At 48.5% G+C, this 23843-nt stretch overlaps 1 protein-coding gene across 5 annotated transcripts in view; it reads right to left on the bottom strand.

Moving 5' to 3' along the window:
- Positions 1-23843, bottom strand: part of Pax5 (paired box 5) — a 186733-nt gene that overhangs the window by 142992 nt on the left and 19898 nt on the right. For all 5 annotated transcript variants that reach the window (XM_087897152.1, XM_087897156.1, XM_087897153.1 and 2 more), the window contains 2 exons: positions 15184-15248; positions 11817-11945 (listed from right to left, as the gene is read on the bottom strand). In XM_087897152.1, coding sequence (XP_087753278.1) covers positions 11817-11945; positions 15184-15248 — 194 coding nt within the window. The remainder of the gene's footprint in view (positions 1-11816; positions 11946-15183; positions 15249-23843) is intronic.

The raw sequence follows: 23843 nt of genomic DNA, 5'->3' as shown, positions 1-23843 counted from the left end.
AGCCTCCCATATGGGACACACATGCTACCATGCACCAGACCCGAAGCTGGGCACCAAGGTGACCGCGCAGGCCTGAGCTGGGCACTAAGGTGACCGCTGCCAACCCTGAGCTGGGTACTAAGGTGACCACTTCAGGCCTGAGCTGGTCACTAAGGTGACCTGGTGACCGATGTAGCTGTGCATCCCACCTTGATGGGATTCACTGCTTTTGGGAATCAAGGGGGATGGATGAGTGACAGGTGTTTTATTTTTATTAACATTGCTGAATGGACAGGTGACCAGGGGATCCCTCTTTGTGGAAGTGACAAGCTGGATCCTGAGGTCCTGGAACATCAGCTGGGTTATGGTGGGGCAGGGAAGGGACACAGTACCAAAATGAAAGGCCTTGGGAGAGTCCTCAGCACCTCACATGCCAGGTCTGTCCCTGTGGCTGAGCTGCAGACACAGCCAGCGCCTTTGTTTCCGTATGGGGAAACTTAGGCTCACATGTGGCTCCCAAAGTCACAGGAGTAGCGATGGGTGAAGCAGACCCCAGGTTGCCTGATGTCGGCAGGAAAGCGCAGGTGGCGCAGGTGGCGCTGAGGAGCTGCCGAAGGAGCTTTGGTTTGACAGACTGAACCTGAAGTAGTGGGGGCTCAGTCGCATGAGACAGCCAGCTTTGTTCAGAAGTTCAAAGGGCTTCTGGGGGCGATGTGAGAATGGTTAGACTCTCCTGTGAGCCATGGCTCAGAACGGAATTACAGAGGAGACACTAAGTGTGCTGTGCAAAATACAGCCTGGAAAAATCGGGAGGCAGAGACCAGCATCGACTGGAAGCAATAGTGAGAAAGGAACCATGTTTGGATCAGGGCAGAAGCAGTGGAGATGGAGATCAACAAGGGGGTTGAAAAACCTTTAAGACAGAGACACGGTGTCTTCAAGCAGACATCTACCAAAGGGCCTTTTCCTATGTTTGTGGGCAGAGATCCAAAGCTGAGGAAGGAGGACATCAAGAACCCTGTAACAGTCCCTAGGGACCCAGACATACAGTCACACTCACACATACACACACACACACACACACACACACACACACACACTCCGAAGCATTTCCAATCAGATATTTTATTCAAAACCAGGAAAAGTTTTACTGAAAGATATTTCCTGTGAGAAGTGACCTGCCCAAGGTCACACACCAAGTAAAAGCTCAGGGTAGACCAAAGAATTCCTAGAAACGTTTGTGTCGAGACATCTGGACCACAAGGTGAAAAAAAAAAGGCAGAATTAATCCCCACAACCATGGTCAACCTCCTCTCCGTCAGAGTAGGGAGACTCAGATAGATGGAATACAAAGACAAGCCACTCCCACCCAGGAACAAGCATACCAACTCACAGATGTCCAGTACCCACTGCCCTGGTACCCTAGACAGCAACTAAGCTGTCCTGGGTCAATGGTGCCACCTGGTGGTTGGTGCTGGGAAGTTCTAACCCCGCCTCACTTTTAATCCTTTCCCAAGGGGCCACACCTGTTTGCTCCTAGCCCCCTTGATCTCACTATAAGCGACGTCTCTCACAACATCATCTTCTTGATAACTTCTTTCAATGCATCTTATTTCCCTGGCACATCTCGGCTTGCCTCAGGGCAGGCTCTTCCTCTCCAGCTAAGCGGAGATGAATGCAAATGATACGCACGCCGGTGAAAGTGAAGACTGGAGTGTCAGAGTGAAGTCAGACATGAGCACACATTGTGCACACACGTGCAGATGAGTCACCTCCCCTGATGTTCTAGAAACACCCAGAAGCCCCTGCGCAATCAGATCAAAAATCTCCTTTCATATCTGCTTCCGTCTAGTGCCGGGCATCAAGATAGATACTAAAGGCACTTTCTTATTATATTTCATTCCCAATCAGTATCATAGCTGAATTTTTTTCTCCCATCAAAAATATGTCCAGGGAGGGGCCTGCAAGCCAGTGTGGAACTGAACTGGGTAAAGAGATCAGTGGGTCCCCCAGCCCTGAGGGAGCACAAAAGGATGCAAGCTGTAGGGAAGTCAGACCTAAAATCCTACGGACAATCTGCTGGAATGCAAAATGCTCAGTGGTCACATTTCTCTGTGGAAGCAAAGGCCAAGAGAAGAGTCAGAAACCACACTACACATCCGCTGTGTGGGAAGACTGTCAAATCCTATGTGTCTTACCATTCCCAGTTAGGAATGAGAGACCCCGGCGCCACCTCTTTTAACCGAAACCACATATCTGTTCCCCCTGTCTGTATGAGAGATGAGCAGGCGCGTTCAGGGTTAGGAGCAGCCTGTGCAGAAATCCCCGAAGTGTAAGTCCAGAGACCCAGGGGGTTCCCAGGACCCCTCAGGGGGGTCTTGAGGTTGGAACGATTTTCATCATAATGTCATGGTGTCATTTGCGTTCACCTAAGCACACAGTGGCAGTTTGCAGAGTCTGGGATGTGTGGCCTTCTGCTAGAGCGGCATCGCTGAGACTCCGACTGTCCTCTATCAACCCAGACACTAAGGAAACTTGCGCAGGTGTAGAACGGCCTCACGCCTACTAAATTTTCAGTTTGGGAAACAGTTCTTATGCATGCTTTATTTATTATTATTATTATTATTATTATACACATCACTTGCTTAGTGTTGTTAGTTTAATAAATACATAATTTAATTTTACCCACTTTAATTAGTCCAATAATTTAATTAGCCCTCAATAAGTTTTACATTTAAAGGGGTCCCAATACCCCAAATTTGAGACCTGCTTGTCATATCCCAGGGCTTCCCTGAACACCAAAGCAGGGATCGGGTGTTAGAGTCTGGGAGACTGTGGGAGGCTTGGGCAAAGCAGGCATTTAACTGGGGGTGGGGAGGTGGGGGGGAGGGTCAGTGTCTCTGGCTCCCACGCAGGCTCTCCCTCACTGAATCAAAGTGAAACTGAAGGACCAGAGCTAGGAGGAACTGAAACCTGGCCCCCCACCCATGGGACAGGCCCCAAGCCCGAGGGAAAGACCCATGAAGCCGGCAGGAGACCACCTGGACTCTTTGCCCAGGAGCCCTTGCAGCTGGCTGTCTGGGTCTCAGCTGGAGTGCTCATGGTTTCAAAGGCTGGGCAAGGAAGAGCCAGAATGGGAACTAGACACCCAGTCCTTAGCATCTCTATGGACCCCAACACGTCCTGGGGGTGATGTCAGAGCTTCTCGCCCTGGGGAGTATAACACACATGACCTCAGCCCCACTGTTCTGGACATCTACAGCATGGTTCCTTGGCCTCACCCCAAGAATCTGACTTCCTAGCCCACCCGCTTCTGGTCCACACCCCTGACCATAAGGGTGCACACACTCGCGTACACGGTTACATACCCTTTGCCACTTCTGAGACCTGCCTCCCATGGCTCTAGGCAGGGCAAAACTCCTTTCTCTAGAGTCTGGGCATGGATTCTAGAAGCACTGGGTTCTTGAGGCCTAGGAACTAGCACACCTGAGGTGCTAGAGCAGGCTGGGAGCAGTCACCCAGAAACCCAAAGGGTGGTCATCCCCCAGAGTTCCAGAGTCCAACCTCCAGATGAAACCACGACCTGCAGCCAGCCCACTGCCGCCTCGCTCTGAACAGTGACCGCAAGCGAGGACCTTGGTCATTGCCTGGACAACAAGAGAATTCAGGGAAGACGCCATCTAGATGAGTGTACAGGACATCCCTCACAGGGCTAGGGAAGTCACAACAGGGGCCACAACAAACTGGCAGCAACCACCTACCTGCCCCCTGAAAGCTACTACGACAATGGATGCCTCCGTCAGGCAAAGACCATTGCTTTCCAGGCCTCCATGATGACCCTGGAAGCAGCCATGGCCTTAGCGAGTTGTGAAGGTTGAATGGCTAGCACTGAGCATCCACACAAGGGAGCAAGCTAACTAGGGACAACCCAGACGGGCTGGCTAAGCTAAGCAACTTCTTGGGTAGCCCCGGCCAGACGGAGGGTGCTGATGCATGATAGCTGAGATGCAGGGCTCAGAGAACACTCGTGGCCTGGCAGCACTGAACAAAGACAGGAGGAGGAGGGAGCCACAGCTGGAAGCTCATGGTGAAGTGTCTCTGAGCATCAGTGGGTGAGCTGCTCCTGCAGCAATAGACTTGAGGTCACAGGGCCTCTAACAGTGAGGACCACAGAGCACACCAAGGAGTTTCTGGGGATCCAAGTTTTCTGGGGCTTACCATCTGACCCAATCGGACACCTCTTCCATCCCAGCCTCAGTTCTCATCCACATAATGACCTTGGAGAAGGTCGTTATGAACCTAACCTCCTAGCTGCTGTCCATGACATAATCTGATGACTCTAAGGACCCCTGAGACACCCAGCCCTCCAGTCCCAGGCACTGTGCTTTTGTCCTCTACCCTGGGGGACACCAGCTGGTGTGCACTCTGCACCTCTTTCCTCGGAAAACTGAGACTTGCTCGGTCCTTTTTTTTCTGTGAAGGAGAGTGGAAAACTCAGTTCTGAAAGCAAGAAGAAAGGATACGGAGTGGCCCCTGGCTTGGCAGCCGACACTTGGGGGCACTGTTGCTCAGCCTGGCTGTTTGTGGGCTCCCCAGCTTCTCCTCCTTTCCTTCAGATTCCTTCAGTACCCCACCAAGCCCTGACTGTTATAAACAGGAAGTCAGCAGCGGGCAGACCTGTTAGTTTCAGGGCCAAGCAGCTTGAGCTGTGGCTACAGCCTGCCATCCCACGCCTGAGACAGTCCTCACATCTTCGAGTCCCCAGCCTCATTTATTTAGTATGTACTTAACTCCTCTAGGGGAACCACTTCCTTTTAACCTCAAGATAATCTACCAGGCTCTTGCCACCTCTCCTTCCCAAATGACAAAACACAGAGATTCCGTGACCATATTACTTGCTCAAGATCTTACTACAAGAAGTCCTCAGACCATTCCTCTCCTGCTCTAGAATGGCTCAGAACCTGTGTCCCAGGTTCAACATCGCTAAGAGACAGGGCTCCCCAGAGATCACAGATCTGTGAAATAAATCGTGAGGCAAGGTCTATGGCTGCCACTAACTGCCGACAGAAGAGCCTCTGCTTTGCCCATTTCTAGGAAATCTTACAGGAAATTCCCCTACTCTGCCCAGAGGGCAGGCAATGTATGCAGAGAAAGATAGACAGACCAGTGCCCACCAACCTCTGACTAGAGTGAGCGCTGAGCCTTGTTCTCCCATCCCTCCACACCACAATCCTATACGAGTTTGCTGCGTCGGACTCTGACAAGTAACGGAAATTTCTTATTGGGGTTGATAAGAAAGAGAGATCAAAAAATAAACAAAGAGAAAAAGTGTATGGGGTGAGTGACTAACAGAAAACACACAGAACTCGGAGAATCCAACATGAGAGGCGCTCCCAAACAAAAGGGACCACCAGAGACACAAAAACACCCTGGCAACAAGAACAGACAGTCGTGGGAGGAGCCCACAGCCAACAACCCCAACCTCACTATGGGGGTCACACTGAACTTGGCATTATTTTAACAGACTGGCACCTCAGGGTCTTTCTGTCCTTCCTAAAAAGCCAGAAGCCTGTTTGCAGCAAGCCTGGCTGCCTTGGGAGGAGCTTCTGGCCCAGCGTCTACACAGGTGCTGGGTCGTTCGGGTTTTCTGGGCTAGTGAAAGGCTTCTCACTCCACTGACCTCGGGTATTCATGGCCTTTCAAACTCAGGGGAGGCGGGGAGGGAGGTCGAGGGGATCTGAATGGGGGCCCTTGAGACCAGCGGAAGAAGACAGAAGAAGGTCTCGCTGGAGATCAAAGTCCCAGGAAGCAGCAGAGGGGCTGCCCTTTCACCCACAGCTGCTAATCACAGCCCCGCCTGATGCTCCCAAGTCCAGTCTCCTGGCAGCTCCTTTAGGTCTTCTGGAGACAGAGGTCTCGCCTCTGGCACTGAACCCTAAGCTCAGCAGGGTCCTGGGACAACTGCCACAGTTTGTTGTTTTTTTTTTTCATGATAGGTCACAGGTGAAACCAAGGGACCAGGCTGCCTCTCCACAAGATTCAACCTGCCCTCACCCTGAAGGTCCAGGCCTTCCCCAAAACTCCCAGACATCTCTGAGCAAGATCTTGGCAGGGGGTGGAACCACCCAAAACAGAACCCTTACCCAGTTCCATCCCATGAAAAAGCAGATTCAGAGTCAGCCAAGATAGCAACAGAAAGGTCACTTCAAAGTTTGCATGTCACAGAAGCACCAGCTGCCTCGGCTGTCACAGCCTCCAAAAGTCACAGTAACCAAAACAGACGCCTCCTTTGATTCTCCTGCCCTTCTTTTGTCCAGCCCTTGTTCATCTCTCCCATCCTTGGTCCAGTCTAGCTGGTATGAGGGAACACACACAATACACTAGCCGCCTTCTGCTCCCCGGAGCCCCCTTTAGCCCCCCAGGTGCTACCCACAGAGGCCACAGGGACTTGATGCTGCCTCAGTCACACAACAGTTTGGGCACAAAGGTCATCTCCCCAGATATGGTCCCAGACACATCCTGGAGAGGAAGCTGAAATTTCTAGTCCGAAGGGTCTCTTGCCGATGTGCTGGTCTGCCAACGTCCTAAGCTGTTTGTGTGGCTCCGAGACTCTACTCAAGCAGGGTTTTCTGTGGAGGCCCTAACCTGCTAGACAGAAGCCCTGGGATTGAAGAGGCATTTGCCCTCCTCATTAACTATGAACCTGCTAAAGGGACTGATAACCCATTCTTCCAGTAAGCATTTAGTGACCACCTATTACATGTGCGGTGTTGCTCAGTACAGTAGGCATGGAAATACGACTCATGCAACTGAGAGCTAAAGGCTTTTTTCTTCTTGTTTTAAAACAGTTTGGCTATGTACCCTCAGCTGGCCTTGAACTCACTATACACCCAGGCTGCCTTCAGACTCACAGCCACCCAGCCTCCTGCATCATTACCCCAAGGGCTGAGATTATAGGCATGTTCTACCATCACATTTGTCTAACTTTTTTTTTTCATTTAATTTCAATGCATTTAAATGTTAAAAACAGAAACCAGGAAGGTAGACTACTCAGGGTGGGAGGATCTGTGGCACAAGCTTGAGAACATGAATTCAACCATGAACCCATATAAAGGTAGAAGGAGCCGGCGGTGGTGACGCACACCTTTAATCCTCCAGCACTTGGGAGGCAGAGGCAGGTGGATCTCTGTGAGTTCGAGGCCAGCCTGGTCTACAAGAGCTAGTTCCAGGACAGGCTCCAAAGTCACAGAGAAACCCTGTCTCAAAAAACCAAGGAGAGAGAGAGAGAAAGAAAGAAAGGAAAGAAGGAAGGAAGGAAGGAAGGAAGGAAGGAAGGAAGGAAGGAAGGAAGGAAGGAAGAAGGAGAGAACCAAGCCCACAAAGCTGACCCTCAAGCGCCACATGTACTCTGTGGCATGCGAAGGCCCTAACTCACACACATCACCCATATACAATGGTAATACTAATTAATAAATTGAAAACAAGTAGCAAATAAAAAACCAAGAATTACACAAACTATAAAACTTCATTGCTTTGACAGGACTGACAACATCCGGTTTGAGGTTTCAGATGAGATGTGTCGTGCCTGTAAAATGCACACCATATTTCAAAAACTTAGCTCCAGCAGAAAGAGGCAGCACGGCATATCCTAAGGCTCGGTTATATGTTGAAATGATAAAGTTTAGCCTAGGGAAATATGTTAGGATTAATTCCACTTGTTTCTGTGTAAGTGTGCGTGTGTGCACACAAAAGTGTGGGTGGGTGCACAAGCATATGGAGGTCAGATATTCATGTCAAATGTTTCTCTATCACCCTCCAGAATGATCTATCTATCTATCTATCTATCTATCTATCTATCATCTATCTATCTATCTATCTATCTATCATCTATCTATCTATCATCTATCTATCTATCATCTATCTATCATCTATCTATCTATCATCTATCTATCATTTATCTATCTATCATCTATCTATCATCTATCTATCTATCATCTATCTATCTATCATCTATCTATCTATCTATCATCTCTCTATCTATCTATCATCTATTGAGACAGGACTTTCAATGAATTTGGAGCTTAGCAGTTCGGCTAGGCTGGTGAGCCAGTGAGCACAAGGACCCTCTGCCTGTTTCCCCAGAGCAGGATTACAGGCTCACACCACTGTTTGAAGCTTTTTAGGACTCAGAGGGTACAAGCCCAGGCTCTCATGATTGTTTGGCAAACACTTCACCAACCGAGCCTTCTTCTCAACCCTTAATTCCATTTCTTTCTTTTTTCTTTTTACTCATTTTTGGGTTGGGGTAGGGGATTGGCTGGTTGATTGCATTTTTGTTTGTTTATTTTTGTTTATCTTTTGAGACTTGGCTCCCATATCCCAAGCTAGCCTCAAACTTACTACAGTCAGAGGCTGACCTTAAACTCCTGATCCTCCTGTGTGTTACCATGCCCGGCTTTGATTTTAGTTTTTTGTGATAGTCTTGCTGGTAGCCAGGCTAGCCTTGAACTCAATCCCACCTTTGGGTGCTAGGAGTAGAGGAGGACATGGTCACTCTCGTCCTTCTTGTTACTGTTTGGTTAATTACACCTATGGCTGCTTTTCTGTTTCTACTGAACAGGGCTGGTGAGCCAATCATTTCCAAAACCACATAAATACCCCCAGACATTCAGCGCTGTATCCCTTTTTGGTTTTTCAAGACAGGGTTTCTCTGTGTAGCTTTGGTGCCTGTCCTGGAACTCGCTCTGTAGACGAGGCTGGCCTTGTTTAGATAAGGCTGGCCTCGAACTCAGAGATCTGCCTGCCTCTGCCTCCCAAATGCTGGGACTAAAGGCGTGCGCCACCACTGCCCAGCTAGCACAGTATTTCTTGAGTCTCTAAAGCCGTTCTATTTTCAGACTAGTATTCAGCCACCTGACATGTTTGCCACCTCTCTCCCTTTCTCGGTACATGCTCACTGGAGTCCCAGACTGGCACACTCTCCATTACCCTTGACTGGCACGTTCTCTCTCCTTAGCCCTCCAATGCATCTCCTGAGATGAGCCTTCCTAGACCCCTCGGATCTAAACAGGCCGCTCTCTCCGCCCCCACGGAGGTGTCACCTCACACTCTGCCCTGTGGAGAGACTTAGAGACTTCAGTTGATCCCCCTAGCCTGTCCTCTGCCTGAGATTGTGTCCAATCTTCGGCTACCCAGACCTGAGGTCTGGCTAGGAGAGCTCACAGGGCAAAGCCCAAGTCCAAGCTGGAGATGATAGTGCACCAGCGAGCCAAGTGGGGGACCGCACCAGGATGTCTCAGCTACCGCACAAAGATGTGGAGCGAGATGCTCGGCTGTCTTCCTCCTGACCCCTGAACACCCCTTTCCTGCAGAGACATCCTGAAGCCTGCTTGCCATCCTAGAGGCCAGCACCCTTCCGTATCCACAGCGAGAAGCCTCATCCCAGCTGGTCCCTGCTGTGCTCAGTCACTCTCAGTCGCCCGGGTTACTGGCTCATACTCTCTCTACTTCCAAACCCCTGAGCTCAAGGTCTCACTTCACCAACACCCTCAACATCATCCAACCCTACTAACCACGCTCTGCTGCCTGCCACTCTCTCAGGACCCACCCCAGGTTCTACCCAGCCAGTCACAGGCTGCTTCACCTCCACAGCTCCTCTCTGGAGGATGGGGCACTGACAAGATAACAGTCCAGATAACACCAGAGGGTGAAGCCGCAGGGTTCTTCAGTCCCTTTACTTTCCAGTCTACACAAGTTGAGTGACTGTCAATAGCACAGAACGCCCTGGACCCTCGGTTACCCTCCCTGCTAAAGTGAGGGTGCTGGCTCTGCCCCTTCACCTCTCTTTGGGGCTAATGCGGAGATTCTGGGAATACAGAAGAAAGGACAAGGAAGGAGGAGCCCTGTGTAGGGCCCCTGGCCCTGAGACATCTCCTCAACAAAAACCAGTTCTCTGTTGCACCTACTCCATTCTTGCTGAAGCAGGACAGCCATGAGGGACCTCACTCAGGTCTCCATTCTTCTCAATCCTGCAAAACTTCTAAGACTACCAAGTCCTTCTTAGCCTCCATACCACAGACTGAGATTTCATGCAAAGTCTTCCTAGAGTTCAAGACAACTAAAGTTTCAGGCCTGGGAGGACCACAGAGCACCCATTCCTACATCTCATTCTGAACGTTCATGGTTTTTTTGGTTTTGTTTCTGCTTTTTGTTGTCTTTGAGACAGGCCTTGCCGCGCAGCCCACACTGGTTCTGAGCTCATATTCCTGTCTCAGCCTGCCAAGTACTAGGATCACAGGCATGCACCACTACATCCCGACTGCTGCGTGCTGTCCTCTGATCCCCACGTGTATGCCATGCCACTGGTGCACCCGCACCCATAAATAAATAAATGTTTTAGAATCAGTATCCCCAGAGCAGCCGCCATCCTCAGTAAACAGCTGATTAACCAACCTTCAAGGACACCAGACCCCTTATAACCTACTGTGTGCCTGGCTGAGAGGCCAAAAAGCTTCTTCTGGTCAAAGACAGTTAACCATTTAACTCTCTAGCACCATGGCCTCCCGCCATCAGAATATGTCTGTTGAGAAACATTAAACTAGATTTTTTTTTTTTTTTTGCTTTCTCCAAAAATCTCTGCCTGCTTTTTCAGCTGCAAAGGAACATCCAATAACCCACCCCTTCACTGTGATCAAACAGAGCCAGGCACCAGCTTGATACATCTGCTTAGAGTCCGTGTGACACTTAGAAAAAGATGACACCATCAACTCCATAAACCAACAGAGATGGCAGGCCCACTGCCTCCCGCAGCAAGCTGGCACAGCAACCCACTGAGTTAAACACGTCTGACATCTGTTCCGAAGTATGGGAGCAAGGGAAGGAGATGAAGCTGACTTCGAGAACCATGAATCATGCCAACTTGGACTACCACTGCACACGGAGGCCAGCTCCAATGCCTGGGGCATAGAGACCCCAGGCCAACCCACCACTGGGCTCACTAAATTGTCTAGGTGCAGATGTTAAGTGATTAGGCATGTATTCATGACAACATGCATCCCTTACATGATGCTGAGGAAGAAATGTGCCAGCAGATAGACAAATGAACCAAAGTTCCTGTCGTTCTGTTCTCCAGCCCCAGACCACAGCCTGCATGCACGCACGCGCGTGTACACACAGACACACACACACATATACACACACACACACATTTTCTGACTAAGGTTTTATAGGCTCCCAAGGGGTCTTTTAGCGGAAGGAGACCAGATTACGGCAGCCTGTGCCCTACACAGAGGTGGCCAGCTCCAATAGCCCAGGTAGCACAGGAGAAGGTTGTCATCTCTGTAATTCCCAGGAGGCCCCGATGCTCCTTTATCTCAGGTGCAAGGGCAAAAAGGGGATAGTGTGTTTCCCTCCACCCTTCGTCATCATCTCTCCACAGAGGAGTGTTTCCAGTTCCTGTCCTTTCTCCACACATGTGCCCCTCCCTGCAGAGCAAAGCAGTGGCTGCCCTCCCCAACCCATCGAGGAGACGTTGTCACTGAGCTAAGACCGTCTACACAGCAGCCCTGGGGTCCTCTGTCCTCAGGATCCTCTTAAAAGCAGCGAAGCACAGGCCACAGTGACTTTTCTCACCCAAGGAGTGAAAATGGGTGGAGACCAGCAAGGAAAGAGTCCCAGACAGGAGCTTGTCTGTCTTCCTTGTCTCAGAGAAAGGATAGAGCCTGGGAACTTGGTCCTCTGCAGGTAAGGGTGTTGAGCTGGCACTTTTGCTCACCCTGCATGCCCTTCACAGACCCCATTTGGTCCATCCCTGACAGGGATGCGTAGCCATCTCTTACCTTCATCCCTCTTGCGCTTGTTGGTGTCGGCACTGGGGGACGTGATGCCCAGGATGCCACTGATGGAGTATGAGGAGCCTGCAGAGTCGGTGCTCACCGACGACACCTGCGTCACCGAGCCTGTAGACACTGCAGAAGGAGAGCGGTGGGGGCCTGTCACAAGGGTGCTCACTAGAAACACTGGGCTGGGTACAACTGCCACAGGCCCAGCAGAAAGGAGTGCAAGCACAGAATAAAAAGGGAATTACTGCCGGGTGGTGGTGGCACACACCTTTAATCCCAGCACTCAGGAGGCAGAGGCAGGCGGATCTCTGTGAGTTCGAGCCCAGCCTGGGCTACAAGAGCAAGTTCCAGAATAGGCTCCAAAGCTAGAGAAACCCTGTCTTGAAAAACCAAATAAATAAATAAATAAATAAATAAATAAATAAATAAATGGAATTGCTAAGATCTCTGCCAGTCCAAGGGTGCAGGAGACAGGAGGGCATGGGAAAAGGGCAGCCGGTGCCACCTCCAATGCCAGGAAAAGACCTAGATGCACACTTGAATCACATTCATCTCTGCTTACATTCTAGCCGTGCCTGTATACAGATATTCTCTCTCTCTCTCACTCTCTCTCTTACACACACACACACACACACACACACACACACACAGAAAGAGAGAGTAAATAACGTGTAATAAAAGAACACTCTCCACCGTGAAATATAGAGAAAGACAACGTGTCCCCCTCCCACTGCCACCCTGCTTTTCACTTGGCCATTGCAGCAGCCCAGGGTGCTACTGATTGTTTTACTATTTGCCAAATGAGGGAAGTTAGTTTCATAAAGTGAAGAGCTTCAAAGTAATCTAGCTACGCAGCACTCATAACTCTCCTCAGGTCTAAATTTTCCCTACCTAGAAGGGGAAACAGAGGTGGTGACTTACTGTAGCCAGGGCCAGGTCTCTAAGTCCCAAAGGAAAAAAGAGGAGGGGACTTAAGCAAGTTTCACAATAACTAGAGTCCAGGGGACCTATGAAGGTCCTCTCTAGCTATATGGCTGGATTTCCACTTATGAGATGTGGGGGTTCTTCCTCTCGTTATCAAGACTAGTAGGCGGCTCTCACACACCTCTCCATGAGCCGTCAGCAGGGAGCAGATGGAGCCTTTTCTCTGCAGAGCAGGGCATAGGTGGAGGAATAAGCCACATTTCCTTGGAGCAGAGGCAGCCTCTGGCTCTAGAGACCTACAGGGTACAGGGCCTTTCTGTTCACATTCGAGCTTGAGTTTAGATCTCCCTTAAGAAACACCAATGCAGAAATTGCTAACTTCCCTTTCCCTTCACCAGAAAAAAAAAAAGGCTCCTCAAAATAGATTTATGCAAATCCCATGACCTCTCTGTATTGAGGTGCAAAGAACAATGGAATAAAGAGACCACTTGGCACGTCAACAGCCACACACAGAAAACAGGCTCGGCTGTGTCCCTGGCAGAGCTGATGACACTTGGTTACGTATTTTGCAATCACACTGGGCACAGAGGACTCACGTTCCAGTTCTGGCTTCACACAGGACTTTAGAGTAGTCACTGAACCTGTGAGCTCCAACTGTCGACACTCAACAAGTCTGTAAACTATATGAGGCTGTATACGTGTGAGATAAGGTTTTCACAGAAATTTCTGGGGTAAAACAAATCACTCTGTTGAATTACTGGAGAATTATTCCTGTAATGCTACTGAAGGATAGTTTGATTCTTTTTCATGCTATGTGCCCTGAAACAGTTAAAGCCACAAGTGACATCTCAGCAACAAACACCCCCTCACCACACCCAGGAAACCCTTCTCAGCCCTGTCTTTCCATCCAGCAGAGAGATGGCCCCTTCCTGCTACTCATGTAGACCTGTCTCCTGGGCTTTGGTGTTTTGTTGGTTTTTCATTTGATTTTTTTGTTTGCTTGTTTGTTTGTTTGTTTTGTTTTGTTTTTCAAACTCCCTTCCCACATTCTTCCATGGGATTGGAAGCCTTTGAGGACAGGGACTTTGGTCTGGCATTGCTCTCCAACCCCAGGGTTCTCCTAGCAAGGGCATAATAAAGTCTGTCTAATGGCAGTACAGAATGAAGAATGGTCGTGAGCAGGGAGGACTTCTATCTTACCTTCCTTCAAAGAGCCGCCACCCTTGGTGGAATCAGAAATCTCAGGGAACACCTGGTTTGTGCCCCTCCCCCACACAACAAGGGAGAAACTGATGCTCAGAGGTGAGACACTGATCTAGTTGACTGGGTGAGCTAATGACAGAATTGGAACAGTAAGCCAGGTCTCTGCCAGAAGTTCAGGTTTTTCTTTAAAAAAAAGAATGGCAGCGGAGTCTGGAGAGAAGGCTCATTGACGAAGAGCACTTGCTAAGAGAACTTCCAGAGGACCTGAGTTCAGTTTCCAGAACCCATATCAAATAGCTTGACGGCCTTTAACTCCAGCTCCAAAGGATCCATCGCCCTCTTCTGGTCTCCTCAAGGAAGCACACACACACATTGCACATACACACGGATTTATCTGGCAGTGATAAATGTACTGGAATACTGCACAACCTAAGATGCAGTGCTGCAGAATTTTGGGGGTCTGTGGTACCCAAACTGGCAGACATTTGCCGAATAGCCACCTGCTTCCTTACAGTAGAGCGACTTTTCCCCAGCAACCCAGAAGTATTCCCTCGTGCCAAATGGAGACATGACATCAAGAACACGCCTTGATTATGAATGTCATTTTCAACTCCTCTTTGAAGAGCAAGCAAGAAAAAAGTTTAGACCTTGGAGTGTGACAAGTTAGGAGTCCACCCTTATGAATCATGGTCACTTAGACTTCCCCTGTGGTCCTCAGAAACCCCGTAGGCAGCCCTCAACAGTTGGCAGCGTACGAGAGAGTGAAGCGAGAGCAGAGAGGAGAAAAGTTTGGGAAGTTTTGCTACATCTTCACTCAAGACTGCAAGTGCACAAAGAATTGCAGAAGGCTGGTTATAGAAGAAAAAAAAACACATTCAAAACTACTTACTGACTAATGATGCAGAAAATGTTATGAATAAGTATCCCTTTCTTGATTTATTACTTTAATTATCTGACATTCTATAGACCCCCATTAGTGGATTTTTTTTGGCTTAGATTTCAATTTTCTGTCTCATGGTGAAAGCTATTTATCATAATAATCAGTAAAATTCAAAACCTTTTAGCGGTATTTATAAAATTCATTTGCCAGGTTCAGCCCTTGGAGAATGACAAAGAGAGAGCATTAGGACGCGTGTGAAGTGTTTTATGCAGAATTATCTGTCCATAAGAATGATTAAAAGTTCTTTAGAATATTTGGAGCCCATTAGATTTTCAAATTTTTTTAAAAAGTTCTTACCTATGCTGTGACTGGAAGCTGGGACTGGCTGGTTAGGGGGCTGCTGTACTTTTGTCCGGATGATCCTGTAGGCAGTTAGGGGGGAAAGAAAGAAAAACAAATGACTATTTACCATTGAGAAGGAAAGAGAGAGACCCTGAGGCTGGGGAGTGGCTCCCTTGGTAGAGTGCTCACCTAGCATGAGCAAAGCCCTGGGTTCCACCCCCCAGCGAGGATGGAGCTGCATGTGTTGGTACCACACGCACAGTCCCAGCACTAGGGAGGAGGCAGAGGGAAGGAAATCAGAAGTTATCCTCAGCTATATAGCAAGTCCAAACCTAGTGTAGCATACATGAGCCCCTATTTTTAAAAAGGAAAAAGAAAAAGAAAACGGAGGGAAAGAGAAACCTTAGCTAGTTATGCCGAGATACAGCAAAGGGGCAGAGCTGGGGTGGGAGATAACAGGCCCAGACTGCGAATTATGAGTTCTGAGGAGTTTTCTCACTGAGTGTCTTTGGGTGACTGGCATCACCCCTGGGCCCTCAGTGCCTCTCTGTTCAGTGTTGTATTGTCTGTGTTTTGGTTTGTTAGGTTTTTCTGAGGCAGAATCTCATGTAACTCAGGCTAGCCTCAAGCCCCCTATCTATCCAAGGCTATCCTTGAAATCCTGATCTTCCTGACTCTCCTAGGTGCTGGGATTACAGGTGTGCACCACCACACCTGGCCGAGTGACTCCTTTTCTGAAGACAGAAGCTGATGTGATATTGGTCCACGTCGGCCGAGCTGGCTCTCAGGTGTCGCTTTAGCCCCACCAGATTCTTCCCCTCAGTAGAGCTCGGCTCCCACCTGAAGGACTAAAGAACTGAACCTGTCTGTCCTCTGTCAGGGCTCTCGTGTTGGTTCCTTTGCCCTAAAGACTCCACAAATAAGATTAATACATCCACTAGGGAAATTAACTAGAAAGGATGTGCTTGACAAACTCTGTAGAAAGTTTCCAACTATCAACGTATCACTCCAGCTGTGGTCTCTGAGAGACCGAAGATTCCGGTTCCCTGGCCAGAGCAGCCTTCAGGGCCGCCTGATCAAAGGATGCAAACTGACCACAGAGCACAGAACCCAAGTTTCCATCAGAACTACAAAGGATGGAGTCGCCCCCGCTACTGCCAAAGATGTAAGAGCAGGTTCAACAGACCGCACACTTGTAAAACCAAAACTTCATTCAGTTAAAACCAACAAACTTTATAGAAAGGACCCACGCAGCTAGAGCCAGGAGTGTCCCACTTTGCCTTCCCAGAATCCTTGCTGTGCTTCTGACATGAATCTGATCACATCTTGAGTGCATCCATTCGACCATGGGCCTCAGCACAACCAGGGAGTTCCCATAGGTCGTTCTCCACTTGATTAAGTAATCAAATACTCTTCATAAAAAATGAAAACTTTGCACAATGGCTCGCTGTATTTAAGCAGTAAAGGCATCAGAGACTTCCCTGTGCCCAGAGTCTAGCAATGTTGATACTCTGCAGGAGCTTGAGGAACCTTGGGGGCAGACTTCCAGCAGGACCCACACATGGGGCCTCCAGGAGACCAGGGCACATAATAAAATGGTGACTTTCTCAAGAAAGGCGCTGTTCCAAACTATTACTTTTTAACAGGACAGTTGGTAGAATTTTACATCATTATCAAAGTACCGTGTGTTTATTATAGACTACTGTTTACATGCCTGTGTATGTGTGCATGTCTGTGAATAGTGTGTGGGTATGTGTAAAGGCCAAAAGACAACCTCAGATGTTATTACTGGGCTAGGCCGGTGGCTCCAGAGATCTGCCTGTGTCTGGTACAATAGAGCTGGGAATATAAGTGTGTGTGTGTGTGTGTGTGTGTGTGAGAGAGAGAGAGAGAGAGAGAGAGAGAGAGAGAGAGAGAGAAACAGAAAGACAGAGAGAGACAAAGAGAGACAGGCAGAGAGAGAGAGAGGAAAACGATAGATAGATAGACAGACAGAAGACAATTTTCTGGAGTCTGTCCTGTCCTTCACCATATGTGCTCCAAGGATCAAACAATCCTCAGGTTGGCAGCAAGCACCATTGCTGGCTGAACCATTTCACAGAACTCTACCCAGCTTTTTAAATGTGGATTCCGAGGAATCAAACTCAGATCCCTGTTTGCGCAGGGCAAGTCCTGCGCCTGCTGAGCCATCTCCCCAGCCACATGCAGACTATGTAGATGACATGGGGACATATAAAGACCATCTCTGTCAGACATGGTGCTGCATGCCTGTAATCCCAGCACTGAGACACAAAACTGAAATTTTGAGGCCAGCCTGAATTGAGACCCCTATCTCAAAAAAAACAAAAAAACAAAAACAAAAACAAAACAACGGGGAAAAATCACTGACATTGGATACGTTATTATGCCCACATTCCTGCTGTGAAGACACCATTTCCCACCAACAAATCAGAACCAAGCTGTGCACAGTTTCATATCTTGCACTTTTCACATGGCATTACACCAGGAACTCGTCACATGCCAAACCATTGCACCTAAATGCTCATTTTGAGGCTGTCCCGGGTTTCCAGCTTCTGCTCGGAGTGGCAGGTGCCTCCCGTTAACCTCACTGGATGGCCAGCTCTGCCTGGCCTGACCTTACAGCTTGGCATAGGCACCCAGGGCACTTGGCATCATTAGCTGTTATCTTGGAATAGACTTGTTCATTCGATGCTATAAGTCTAATCGTAGAGCATTTGCATCTTGGCCACCTCAGTGAAGTCGTCTGCCCTTTTCTGGTGAGTCAGCTCAAACACCTCCTCAAATGCAGCAAACATGTGCACACATCTGTTTGTCTGTCACAATATTTAAAGTAGTTGTTTCCACTCAGCAAACACAGAATAAACAGAAGAAAGACCTGGAAGCAAGGTACTTTCCTTGACCTCTTGAATTATGCTGCTACCCAACCTAGTTGAGTTTTTATTTTTTTAAGATCACATTGTGTGTGTGTGTGTGTGTGTGTGTGTGTGTGTGTGTGTGTGTGTGCACGGCGGCGCATGCACCTCAGAACAATTTGCGGGAGTCGCCGCCTTCCACCTTGTGGGTCGAAGGTTGTCAGACTCGGTGACAAGTCACTACCTGCTGAGCCATCCTGCCAGCCTTGATCTAACTTTTCTGCCAGCCTTGATCTAATTTTTCTGTGTGCGTCTACAAAGATGCAGCAGATGAGTGAGTATTTAGATTGCTGGATATATGTTCTATTTCCTACCGAAGTCCAACATAAATCCCTGCCTTCTTATGAAATTTGTCTAGAAACAAAGCAACGTACATATTTTCACATTTCTTTTCAAATACCTATAAACCACTGGGAAAGCATTATGAAAGGCCATAAACCATTAACAGGCCTCTGCAGCACAGGGAGGAAGCGAACAGACCCCAGAACCAAAGTACTGGTGTTCAAATCCAGCCTTCAGTTTCTCATCTCCATGACCTGGAGGTTGCTCCTCTGAAAAATGGGAACAAGAATCACTTCTACATCATGGAATTATTATTATTAGGGCTGAATTAATAAACTATTGAGATGTGGCCGATCCACATCAAATGTCCAATAAATGTCACATGTCACCATTTTCATTACTGTCTTCATAATGACGAACGAGCAGCTTCAACTTTAAAACATTCAGATGCTTCCTGTTTGCCTAAGGCACATGGAGCAAGTGTGATAACTCACCCAGAAGGCTGAGGCAGGAGGATTCTGAGCTCAAGGCCAGCCTGGGTTTCATAGTGAGACCATATCTAAACGAACAAGACCCATCCTATACTGCTAAACATAAGCATGGCCCAGGATAACACAATGTTAACAGACTGATACAGATGAGGAGGCTAAAGTCCAGCACGCTCCAGTGATCTGGCCAGGGTCACCCAGCACAGGGCAGTTCAGACTCCTAGCCCCCAGACCTGAGCTACATTTGGAGGAAGCAATCCCTCTGCTAACCACATCCTGTATGAGACATAGAAACTATTTGGACTCAGAATCCCTTTTTCAGAATCTAAGGAATTTTTACATTATAAGCATTTAAGGATTCCATTTCAGCATCCTTCCTCCCTTTTGAAAAACTAAGTCCCCCTGACCACATCTGTCATCATCTCTCACACAATTTTACTGGAAGAGATCTTGCAGTGAATTGGAAAAGGTGAGATGGGGGCTGGGATATAGCTGGATGTTACGGTTCATGCCTAGCACACACATACACAGTGCTGCCTTCAGGCTCCAGGACCACCTGAGTTGGGTGTGATCCCAGTAAGCTGAGGTAAAGGTAGAAGGGCCAGAAACTCAAGATCATCTTTGGATACATAGCAAGTTGAAGGCCAGTGTAGGTTATATGAAACTCTGTCTCAAAAGAGGGGTAAGGGGCTGAGGGGACAGCTCAGCTATTGGATTATTTGCCATGCAAACATGAGGACCAGAGTTCAGAACCCAGAGAGACTCGTGTGAATGCAGGGCGGCCCGTCCACAACTCCAGCCTTAGAAGGTAGAGAACAAAGGATGACCATTCCAAGATGGTTACTTAGACTATCACTAGCAAGCTTTGGCTTCAACCGCGAGACCCTGCCTTAGTCAATAAGGTAGAAAACTGAGGATGAGTCCTGACATCAAACTCCAACTTCTACATGCACATACATACACCACACACACACACACACACACACACACACACACACACACACACATATTGCTAAAGAGGAGAGAGAAAACCACTGAAGGGACTCCAGCCAGCCGTGGGGTGTCTTATGCCAAATACTGGTCCCTTCAATCACACTGCTAAAGCTACCGTCAACACTGAGAGATGCACGGGCCATCAGCTACACTGAAAATCCAAAAGTCTGGGACTAAGATGGGTGTATCCACAGTCGCACTGAAGCCTGCCACCGGCATGAAGAAGGAAGAAGGGGATTGAGGGACCGTCTCAGAAGACTTGCTGCCAAAGTTGAGGTTAAAAAGTAGAAGTAAGGCTGGCATGGGGGCACATGCCTGCAATCCCAGCACTCAGGAGGCCGAGGCAGGTGTATCAGCAGTCACAAACCTGCCTGGACCACAGAGTGAGCCCCTGCCTCCAACAAACAAAACAAAAATAAATAAAGTAGTTAACCAACTACCACTCAGCAGGCTGCCTCCAGCTCCTGCAGATTATTTTATTGTTGTTTATCGAATAAATAATAAGTATGTGTAAGCTTTAAGATTTTCCATAGAAACCTGACCTGAACCAGTAATGCTGGCTGGCCCCACTTTCCCACAAGCATGCAACCAGTTGGTGCTAAACAGAGCTGGTCTCCCTCACCGGGAATGCCACTTGTCCCAGCACTAGGCCACTAGTTTAGGAGCCACAGAACTGGGACAGAAAAGGGAGGACTCCACTCCACCCACCATTTCAGTAAGCTCTGAGACGGCCCCCTCCAGCTGACACCCTGCCTGGACTACAGAACTCTCCAGTACAGCTGCCCAGCATCCCAACGAGCAAGGACTCCCAGAAAGTCCCCCCTAGCCTGGTAGACGTGCTTCAGTGATATCTGGCTCCACATCAGCCCTGTTTCCAGATGTAGTTCCTCAAGACAGTAGGATGGCACCTGCCTCCAGGGGTGAGCGGCAGCAAAGACGCTGTGGCCCCTAGAATAACTATAAATGCAGATATCACCTCTCTGGCTGTTTAAAATAGAGGAATAGTGAGACACCGCCTTGGTGGGAGCATGGCTAGGAGAGAGCTATAGACTCTCTTTCTTTTGACCCTTGCAAGCTGCTTATCTGAAGGTGCATAATTCTCAATGCAAAGGGCTCTGCCTTCCTATAAAAAATAAAAGCAGTTCTGCAGCGGAAGGCATAGGCTTTCCAGTGAGACTGGGGTCAGGGGGTGGACTGGTAAGAGGCTGCATCACATTTGGGGCACTCTCACTGAAGGTGCAGTGAGAAGCCCCCGAGAGAAACACTGCAAAGAGGTATGGATTCCAGGGATCGGCAGTCAGCAAAGCATACCGTGATGCCCTGAAATAGTGAAAGAATGGGGGTGTCTCCTCCTGGCCTCCTTCCCACAGGCCTCATCTTATTGGCTCTACTCTGGTCTCCATCTCAATCACCTTTCCCCTGACCTTTCCATCAGGGCCTCAGCGCTACACCTGCCACAGAACAACAGCTCTGAGGGCTGTGGGAGACCACAGATAGAGAGGCCATGTGGGGACACAATAACTGGCCACATGTGTGGACTAAGATACCCAGGAAGTCCCAGAATCTAGCCATGGCCCACCACCAGCATCAGAACCTCTGTGCCAGGCATTCCTGGGCCACTCATTCAAGTCAACCCTCCAGGACCTTTGCTACATCTGTAACTACTTCTAGCTTTGCTTTACATGTCTCTGTGAAATGATTTATTTTGGACTTAAATGTAGTTTTAAATTATACTTGTTTATTTATTTCCATTAGGTGACAGTGCATATAGAGATCACAGACCAACACCAGGAGTTAGTTCTCTCCTCAGGCATGGCACCAAACGCCTTTCACTGAGCCATCTTGCTGTCCCTCAGATGGATCATATAAGGCTACCAGACCTCCCTACTGTAAGAAGCTAGGAGAATGCTCGCAGTGTTCGAAAATTCACGGGTGTGGTATGGCACTTAGATTTTCCTAAATCGTGTGACAAATAATTCCACTGCATTCCAGAAGATAAAGCTGGAGCTCTGCTATGTGCTAGCCTTGAAAGGAACTGCCACCATTTAAAAGTCTAGATGTTTCTCGTGTGCATGCATCCACATCTGCTTGCACACAGAGAGCCGGGTTTCTAGATTCTCTGAGGAATGGGAAGATTCTGGCTCACACTCCCAGCGGCACTCAGCTGACACTCAAGAGTGGCTCCCACCCACAGGGCTGTGCTGTCTCACCTGCCTCAGTCCCTGGAGCCTCTGGAGTCTCACATGTCACCTGCTTCCTTCATTAGCCACCTGCCTGCCCCACCCACAGAGGCAATGAAGTTTGTGACTGCCGTGGGGGGCACCCAGGGTTATTCTGTGGACCATGTCATTGTGTGTGTGCCCTACATTGGGAAACATGTGGGCTCCCTAAATACTGACCAGATGTTTGTGCAAGGTTGCCCGACAGAGTGGACCAACTTCTCCACTATCGCCTCTGTTCCTGCCTCTCCATGCTCCAGTGAGCCCCGGCTGGACACTTCCTGCCTTGTAGGGATCTAAGCGGCATGGTGCTTAAACATGGGGACACTGGAACATGTCTAGTATGAGTCCAGCTGCCAATCACATTTTTAAAGCTTAGACCAAAAAAGAGAATGTTAAATAGCTCAGTAATCATTTTCATACTGATGGTACACGGAAATACTTTTTCTCTATGCTGGCTTAAGGAAATATAATCACAATTAATTATGCATATTTCTTTTTGGTTTCTTAATATCTACCAGGAAATTTCAAATTGTATCTACTAATAATAGAGTGATATGTATTAGTAAAATTCACATCTTCCACTAAACTTTCACTGGAAAGGTGGTTTGGATCTCTGATTTGCCAATTCTCTGTTCTGGTAGCAGAATGCTATCATTCTGAAATGCAATTTACTTTTAAAAAAAAAAAACAATGACCTGAATACCCAGGAAAAAAAATCAAGTTTGTTCTGTGTCCTGGAAAACCTGCAAAGAGTCAGGTATGGAGAACTCGCAACTGTAACCTTTCATAACTCAGGGGAAAAAAATAGACTCTACACCCCTCACCCCAGGCCCCCTGGCCTCCTCACCTTCACCTCAGTTCTGGCTGTCTGGGCAAATCTAAAAGGATTGCACCCAATTTCTGACTTCTTCAGCACCTTGCAAGACAGCAGGGCTTCGGTATGGATTTGGTTGATGAATTAGCAGGACTCAAAAAGCCAGCACATCCATCCCATGATGGTGTTGTGCATTTGGGCCCACCGTGCTGCCATCAGGACCAGAGGAGACCTTGGAGACACACCAGTCAGACCTCCTCTTTCTTTCAAGAGTGAGTAATTCTCTGTGCCCAGGCAGGCTTGGCACTAGCCGCAGAAGGGTGTGACTCTGGAGAAGTTGGAATGGTGCAATTCCAGGACGCCTGACTTCTTTTTCTAATGTGGGTTTTAGAGAATGAATGTTTCTGTTCAGCTCCCCACTCTATGCCCGACTGTGAGCTTCTCGATTTAATTGCTTATTTCTTTGGGTTTGTGAGGCAGGATCTCAAGTCTCTCCCTTGAACTCTCCAGGTCACCCAAGGATGACTTGAACTCTATTGTAATTCCAGACGCTGGGATTACAGACCTATACCACTACACCAGGTTTAAAAGGAACTAGGGATGTAACTCTGGGCTTCCTGTATGCAAAACAAGCAGTCTACCAACTGAGCTACACCCATTGCTCCTGCCTATATGTTTACATGGGTCAGAGACGGCACTATCTATAATAGAAAATTACCTTCTCCAGGCGGTGGTACATCTATAAACCCAGCATTCAGGAAGCTGAGACAGGAGGATCATTTCAAGCACATAGCAAGTTCCAGGTCAAGGAGAGATACAGAGTGAGATTCTGCCACATTAAAAAGGAAAGGAAGAGAAAAAGGGGGGAGAGAGGGAGGGAGAGAGGGAGGGAGGGAGAGAGGGAGGGAGGGAGGGAGGGAGGGAGGGAGGGAGGGAGGAAGGA

This window comes from Myodes glareolus, chromosome 16, assembly GCF_982192425.1.
Source record: "Myodes glareolus chromosome 16, mMyoGla1.1, whole genome shotgun sequence".
Classification (NCBI taxonomy): Eukaryota; Metazoa; Chordata; class Mammalia; order Rodentia; family Cricetidae; genus Myodes; species Myodes glareolus.
This window is presented reverse-complemented; position numbering and strand designations above follow the sequence as displayed.